The sequence below is a fragment of the Parus major genome, chromosome 3, assembly GCF_001522545.3.
Source record: "Parus major isolate Abel chromosome 3, Parus_major1.1, whole genome shotgun sequence".
NCBI classification, from domain to species: Eukaryota; Metazoa; Chordata; class Aves; order Passeriformes; family Paridae; genus Parus; species Parus major.
In genome coordinates, this window is record NC_031770.1 from 35035097 (window position 1) to 35043648 (window position 8552).

Consider the following 8552-nt stretch of genomic DNA (forward strand, 5'->3'; position numbering starts at 1 on the left):
TAATTTTCACAGCACTTTTGATATTATCTTTTCTTGTCCCAGTCATCCATCCTCTAGCCTCTTGCATTAAGAAAATGAGAAGCGGCCCAGGCTAATTATGTACTTCATAAAGAAACAGAAATTATATTTTTTTCCCAAGGATTTTCTGGAAAATGAAGAGAGGATCTTTTAATTACATCTGGGATTTTTTTGTGGCAATTGTTTCTAGGAAAGAAACAATCATGTCTAGGAAAGAAATCAGATTTGTGTGTAATTGGCTGTTACTGCATGATCACAGCACTGTTTTCCTTCCACAGAAGATACAGTTCCAAAGAAAGTGGTCTGCCACTTCAGCGGAGAAACGTACGCAGATGAGGAACGCTGGGACATTGACAGCTGCACACACTGCTACTGCCTGCAGGGTCAAACTCTCTGCTCCACTGTCAGCTGCCCACCTCTGCCTTGTGCTGAACCCATCAATGTGGAGGGAAGCTGCTGTCCCATGTGTCCAGGTAATGTGATGTGACAACCCACTTTATTGTGATGCTGCTTTCCTAGGGCAGATAATAAGGTTTTTTAATTGGGTTTTGAATGTCAGTCCATATTTGGACAGCATCACAAAGGCAACAGACTTCTAGACTTTTAGACTTCAGGAAAATTAATATTCTTAACAGATAGGCACATTGTGCAAAAACATAATTTGAATTTCACTTATTTTGAGGACTGTGAACTGAAAAATTACATGCTTGCCCCCGTTTTGTCCTTTCACAAGGCTATGGAAATATGTTAATAAAGTGGGAAAGTTAATATCCTTGCATCTCTGCAGATTATGTCACAGTGATGAACATTTCTGTCTTTTCTGAGATTCTTGGTTACTTTTCAAATATCACATTGCTTTATGTATCACTTTAACTTGGCTTAAAAGCAATGTGAGATTTTCTTAGCTATGGGCACAGGGGGCATAAGACTTGCAAGAATTACAACTTTTTAATTTGAGTCCTGATATACTTCTGCAGAAGTTTGCTCACCTTATTTAGTCAGCTGGTAGCTACTTCTGACAGGACAACTGGGGAGATTCAGCAGTACTCCTTACAATTCCCCTCCTTGGAGGGTTACAAAAAAAAGCAATGCAAAGAAACCAGTAGGGACTGTTTACACATCAGCTGGGAAGATGTAGCCTTCCCTTCAATTTTTTTTTTGGGGGGCGGCCGGGGAGGAGCAGGAGTTTGTTGAGTATCACAGAGGAGAAAGCCTGTAGTAAATCGTATATTCTGAGATGGTATTTTCAAAAGCAAGTTTGTCCATACCAGTCCTTTGTCCCATTCACATAATGATAATGGCAACAGGCATATACAATATGGTATGAGTTTTCAAACAAAATCCCAGGCTAATGATGAAAATTCCAAAACAAATAAAATAATTTAAAGGACAAAGCACTGCAAATGAGCAGCTGTATTTCCTCAATTAAGAGCAGCACTGAGAAGTTAAGCAGCATGTAACTTGTGAAACATGTTTTCCTCATTTCACAGAGATGTATGTACCTGAACCCACTAACATCCCTATTGAGAAGACAAATCATCGAGGAGATGTTGAACTAGAAGTACCAAACTGGCCAACACCAAGTGAAAATGATATAATCCACATTCACAGAGGTCAGATCTGATATAAACTGGGAAAACTTAGGACTGTGTTTATTCCCCATGTTTTAATGCATCTACTTTTTCTGTTCAGGTAGCAGTTGCATCTGAGAATATTCTTCAGCATAATTCTTACATGCATTTTGATTTGAGTAGAGATGAGTCAGTTGATTAAATTATATTTACACATTTTGGTCTCATTATCATTCCATGTTCTGCATGGAAGAAACATCTGTGTTGGTATGATGGAGTTCTATAAAATTTAGAATACAACAAAATGATTAATCAGAAGTGATTCAAAAACTAGAAAGCAGGCCATTGGAGTTGACCTTAACTTTATCCGTTTTACATTCTCAGGAACAGATAAACAAAGATGGAAATATGTGTACCACAGCCCAACATATATCATAGCCATGATGTCAGACCTTAGACAAAAAAACACCTCAGGTGTAGTGACACAGAGCCAATAAGGTTGTCTAAGGATGTAAATGCACCTTCTGTTTAAAACTGCACTGTAATATTATTCCAGTGTAGAGGAAACACTCTGTGCCACAGTTTTTGTTAACCTTTTCTAATTGAAGGACAACCTGAACTATGTATTTTTTTAATTGGAGGATGATCTCATAGCATTCTATTGTTTGGAGAAAGGATGTGTGAAATGTAACTGCTTTACTAAGTCCTAAGCTTACGCTTTTATAACTACAGCATTTTAATTTCTCAGGCATTAGCAGCTGGCTTGCAACTGTTCTGCCCAGGGATTATAAACGCACACTAAAAACTGTGGGGGAATTTTGTATATGTCATTGAAAGTAACCATTCTTTGCAATTACACAAAAAACTTGCTGCAGCCTAGTAGACTGCCAGCAGTCTGTTTTCACAGGCTGAGTGCTGCAGGTACTGTAACAGGCTCACAACAGATGAGACAGTGAACACATAGTACTTGTCCTATCAGTTATTTAAAGTAAAAAAAATAAAAAAATTTAAAAAAAATTTCATCTTAAGATTTCCATTTTCTTCTCAGCCTGGAAACACAGTCCGATTCTTTTTTACAGCTGGGAATTTGATTGTGATCAGATAAGATCACACAAAGACAACTGAGTTAAAAGGTTATTGTCAAACTTGGTTGTTACTGTGCTTTAGAGTTCCTTCTGTCTCCTCTCTTTTGATAGCCTTTTCCTGACTAATATAGTCTCTCCACAGGATACCAGCTGTTCTAATTTATGCCAATAAGGTGGCATTGCAGGAGAGAAGGTCCAAATTCATATGAGTGACAAGATGTACAACTGAGACTTTTATAATTACATTCTTCCTTACGGCCAAGGCCCGTTTATAATTACTAACAAATGCTCCCATGTCTGCCCTGCAGACATGAACCATCTCCAGGGAGAATACCGGAGTGGCAGTGGGCCACACCTCAGCGAAGATGCATCCGTCAGCTCTGTTGCCTTGGTGACAATCCCAATCACGATAGCGCTGTTACTGATCATCGTGCTCCTGCTCATCAACCAGAAAAAACAGTGGATTCCAGTGTCCTGCTACAAAGCTCCAACAAAGGTGCCATGTTTATTTGCAGGCTTTCCCATTTTTAAAAAACCAGGAACAAAACATTGTGGAAAATATTAAGCAATAAAGAGGCTATTAAATGTCTGGGAAAAAAGCACATCTGGGGCAACCAGGTTAAGCCTTTGTGTGGTGCTGAATTAACAGAGAGCAGTTAAACCAGCCCAGCTGGGATATGAGAATACCAGAGCTCCACTCAGAAAATGAAAAATGGTGACTCCGAAGAGAGTGTTGGTCTGTTACTATGTCTGACATAAGCCAACTTTAACGGAAGTCCAAACCCTTTTATTGCCAGTTTGATTTTGTTTTGTGCTTTTGGACTTGAACCACATGGGCTTTCAAAATTATGTGTGGAATACAAAAATTGTATGATTTACTCAATATTTCCTTTCTTTTTTAACAGCCTTCTTGCCTGAACAATCAACTGGTGTATGTGGACTGCAAGAAAGGTACCATGGTCCAGGTGGACAGTTCTCAGAGGATGCTAAGAATTGCAGACCCAGATTCAAGATACAGTGGATTTTACAGCATGCAGAAACAGAACAACCTACAGGCAGATAATTTCTATCAAACAGTTTGAAGAATTGCACCCTTACCAAGGATTTAAGAAAGAGAAAGAGAGACAGTCTGCTATTAAAATAAAACTAGAATTGTGCAGTTGCTTAGTGGATTGTATTGGATTTGTGACTACATGTACAGCTCTAAGACCTTTCTGGGATGAGCTCTGACTCCTGCAATGTGCCAGAAAAAGCATTCCCACTTTTCCTTGAGATAACTGACCAAGTGTTTTCTTAGAACCAAAGTTTTAAAACTTGTTAAGATGTATTTGCTTGTAACATAGCTATAGAGGTTTTTTGGGAGGGGGAATCAGGGGCTAGGGGTAGGCAATGAAGTAAAAGGAAGCTTCAGAGAAGAAAAGCTGGTCATGCTTGGCTGGAGATAAAAATATACTGCCGAGCAGCAGGATAGTGGTTTTCCTTGTTGCTCTGAAATTGCATCTGTTGCAGCAAAAGCCTAACCCCAGGTGAAAAAAAAAAAATGAAAAGGTCTGATTATTTTTTCCCAGCTGTTGCTACAGTAATGTACTCCTAGAACAGAATTTGTCACATCACAGGTGTGGTGTAGCTGCAAATATTTTTCTATATGATGAGAAGCTGCAGTAGTTAATGAAATAGCAAGGAAAAGATTATAGCAGAAGATAAAGGGTGGGTTTATTAAGGATGTATAAAATTATACCTTGTGCTGCTTTTTGTTTTTATTTTTGTTTTTATTTTGGTTTTCTTCAAAGCTGATTGGCTAGATTAGCCAGACTTCAGCAGAGTTAGCAAATGACTGAGGCCTAAGTAATTCCTGATATGAGCACTGGATCTTTTGACAGCAGTATTGAAGGGAGAAAGGAAGGAAAGAAGGAAGGAAGGACGGACAGATGGAAGGAAGGAAGGAAAAGTCAAGAACACCATGCAGTTCCAGGGGCTTTTGTTTGTTTGTTTTGTCTGTTGTGGTTTTGTTTTGTTATTTTATATCAATCTCTGGTTGTTATACAGGAGAAGGAAAAATATTTTTGTTGGACAAAGCTCTTGCATACAAGAGAGTAAAAAGGAGACTGTTTTAAGGTTGTTGTTTTTTTCCTGTTGATGTTCTTATTTACTGGTATGCAGATTTAGAAACTACTTCCATGCTAGGAAGCTGCTTAATTTTAATTGTATATTACTCAAGCACCTTTTTTGAAGCTCAGAAAAAAAAAAAAGGAGATCATGCTTCTTTAAACTTTAGCATTATAGGAATATTTATGTAAATATAATTATGCTAAAAACAACAAAAAGTATTTGTATGTTTGTGTATATATATGTATATACAAATGCATGTAGGTATACATATGTATATATACGTGCATGTGTATATACACTATACATATATATACTGTATATATAAAATACTATGTATACAGTATATATTTTTTCTATTTTTTTTCTTGTTGAATGTATTTTTATCTGAGAGAGATTTTACCCAGAGCAGAAACAGATAACAGGCATTCCATATCAATGCTTAATTGCTTGTGAGTTTAGGAAAGACAAGAAAAGAGCATCTCATTCTACCTACAGTTTGATTTGATTTGATTTGATCAGATTTGATTTGATTTGAAAGTGTTTGTGTGTGTGCGTGCGTGTGTGTGTGCACTCTTGTGTTGGCGTGTGTTCAGTTCGTGCACGATTATAGCAGTAAGCGTTGCTCTTGCTACTTGCTACATTTCAGGGTGTTTCTTATTTTTCTTTTCCTGCTTAGCCTTAAAAAGGCTTTTTAATGAATGCATTGGCTAGAGACACTGATGACAATATACATGCAGCACTAATCAACTCCATAAAATAACACAATCAGCTCCTGGATTTTGGTTGGTTTTGTTTTTCTTTTTTCTTTTTTATTTTTATTTCCATTTATTTTTTTTCTTTTTTCTTTTTCTTTCTTTTTTTTTTTTTTGCAAACAATTGTTTGAAACAACTACTGGAATATTGTCCGCATTAAGCTGGAATTTTGTTGTAGCTTGCCTCATTTATAACTCTGACTGTATAATACAATGTTAACTTTCCAAACAGGTCTTGGCACTTTTATACTAATTACCCATTTGTGCATTGCCGTTTTTCTTTTACAAATGCTTGTCATAAGAGACAGATACCCAGTATGCTTAATGTGAAAAGAAAATGTATTTTTTGTAAAGGAACTCTCAAGTATTGTTGTAAATACTTGGTCAGAGATTGCTGAACTTTAAAACTGAAAAAAAAACCTAATTTATTATTATAATGACCTAATTTATTAATCTGAAGATTAACAATTTTTTTGTTTTAGAATATCAAAAAGGTGTTCTAGCTGTTTGCATCAAAGAAAAAAATAGGTGTATCATTAAGGGTCAACATTTTTTCTGCTTATATGACTTCAGTTTCCAACCACCAATAAGAAAAAATGTAGTCTCCCCAGTGTTTTGTACTCAATCTGATAATGAAACAGAGATGTTTCTGTCCAGTAACTACAGAGATTTTGTCAAGACAAAACATCCATTCCTTGCATAAGAGTAAGCAGTCTTTATCCAGAAATTGTAAATGCTTGCTTTTGTTTTACAATCAAGGCCATATTCTGAAAATATTAGCAGGATATAGGACATGGTGTAAAATGTTTTTATTATTATTATTTTATTATTATTATTTTAAAGATATGATTTATCCTATGTGCTGTATCCATTACACTCTTTTACTTTGGTTCCTGTTGTGCTCTTGTAAGAGAAATGCAGATATAATTTTCTGAAAAATAGATGCATATGTGGCACTCGGAGTGCACTGCGGTTCAGCAGATTGCTTGTTTACTTTTTTAACTGTAAGGCGGTTTCTTGTAATTTGGCTCTTGGCAGCACAATAAAAAATTTTAAACCTATGGATGCGTGTCTTCTTAAATGTTTGTATTTATTATTTCTGGACACTGGTCCTTGAGACATTAGTTTCTAGTTTGATATTACGGTTGAGTAGGAATTCATATTGTTGTCATGCTGACCTGAGATCAGGACAGTTCAGAAAGAAATGTGGGTAAAGAAGAGCTTGCAGGTACTGAAAGTTCTGCACATTAAACTAAAGAATTTTCACAGTAAAGAGCTTTGTGGAATTCCAAATAGTTCCAGTGTACAGTAAAGATGAATCAAATTCAAAGTTAGGCCTTTGCCCTGACATGGAGTTTATGTGGTCTAACTGTCTGACAGAAAGCCAAACAAGATTCTAATGTGAGGTCCTACAAAAAGTGTATGGAGCAAGAATTTGCACTTTATGGACTTCCTGAGCCACAGATCAACTACTTATCTCTTAGGCTATAATGTTTTTTTTTCTTCTACTCATTTGTAAGTTAATTAACTTGATGTCCAAGTTCTGGAATGTAAAATCCTGAGGCAAGGTGGTTTTCAGCTAAAGTACTTGCTCTGTAAAAAACTGCCACCTTTCTTTGAACCTACTCTCCTAATGGTTTCATTTAATATCCCTGACACTGCATTGAAAGCAGCAGTAGATAAATATTTATATGTCATCCATTAATTTAGAGATCTGAATGTTGTTTCCATTTTTTCTTATGAATCCCAAGATATGATTCTTCAGTAGTTCCATGCCTTATGGCCAACCTTGCCATTCGTTGTACTTCCATGTACATCCTTTAAGATGAGGGGTAAGGGGACTGAAAATGTCCACATTGTTCACAGGTGGTACTCCCTGGATCTAGCATGGTCTTTACTGTTTGGATTGCTGCTGACAGCTGAGTCAGTGTTCTTGCAGAGCTAGTTGCAATAATACAAAATGCCCAGTAGTTACTGCAAAGCCCATAATTGACTTCAACTAGGTTAGATCTGTATTTATGTGCCTCCCTTTATATCTCCATATGCTGAATTGTTTCTCCCTTGCTAGTTACCTGTTCCAACATTATTGCTCCTTCCCAAGACAAAGTCTATGTCTTCTAGAAGAGCATCTTCATCTTCAAACTTTGCAAGGATTTTGGGTTTTCATCAGAATGAAACAGAAACATCATTGTACCAATGTATAAAACAATGATGCATGCACATTTTAACACTCATTAGTAGTTCTGGCCTCTTCTGCCTTACAATATCTGAAAGGATCGTACCCGGAATGCCTATTTATGCTAGGGTTTGTCAGCTTTGTCAGGGCTTGTCAGAATCCTGAGTAGGATAGGATTCAAATCCTTTCAATGACCTCAGTGGCGCTCAGATTCTTAACTAGGGATGCGCTTTCCACTTGAAGTGTTGCCAAACATCAAGTAGGAAGTACAGAAAGAAAATTAAAGGAGGCTCAAACCAAATCAGGAAGTTTAGCAGAGAAACTTCCTGGTACTTAGTTTAGGATATCAAAAGATCGTGGTTGCTCAAAAAATATATGAGAAAAAAAAAGCCCATCCTAAGCTATTGCGCCTAAGGCACAATACAAAGCTAGCAAAGGATGGGCACCGGAGTCAAGGTGCTGGTAAGAAGTATCTCCAAAGCTTTTTTTTATGCAATTCTTGCATACTTGGTGACTGAATGGAGGCATCAATGATAGTAATATAAACAAATTAAAAAACGTACTGCAAATACTCCGACCACGGCAGAGGCGCTGGAACTGGGAGACCTTTAAAGGTCCCTTCCAACCCAAACCATTCAACGCCTCCTGCCCGATGAGCCAGCCCTACTCGGTGCGGAGCTCAGTCGGTACGGACACCGCTGTGTGCAACTCTGCGATCGCTGGCCCAGCCCGGCCTGTCCCGGCTCTGCGATCGCTGGCCCAGCCCGGCCCGGCCCGGTTCCGCGGGCGCTGCCTCAGCCGGGCCCCGCCCGCCGCAGGCCGCAGGGAGCGCGCGCCGCCG

At 37.9% G+C, this 8552-nt stretch overlaps 1 protein-coding gene across 5 annotated transcripts in view; it reads left to right on the forward strand.

The window, feature by feature from the left end:
- CRIM1 (cysteine rich transmembrane BMP regulator 1) overlaps positions 1–4923 on the forward strand; it is a 174767-nt gene extending 169844 nt beyond the window's left edge. For all 5 annotated transcript variants that reach the window (XM_015621639.2, XM_033512620.1, XM_015621642.3 and 2 more), the window contains 4 exons: positions 297–491; positions 1509–1631; positions 2983–3170; positions 3580–4923. In XM_015621639.2, the coding sequence (XP_015477125.1) occupies positions 297–491; positions 1509–1631; positions 2983–3170; positions 3580–3756 (683 nt within the window). In that variant the 3' untranslated portion in view covers positions 3757–4923. The remainder of the gene's footprint in view (positions 1–296; positions 492–1508; positions 1632–2982; positions 3171–3579) is intronic.
- Positions 4924–8552: the final 3629 nt, after the last annotated feature.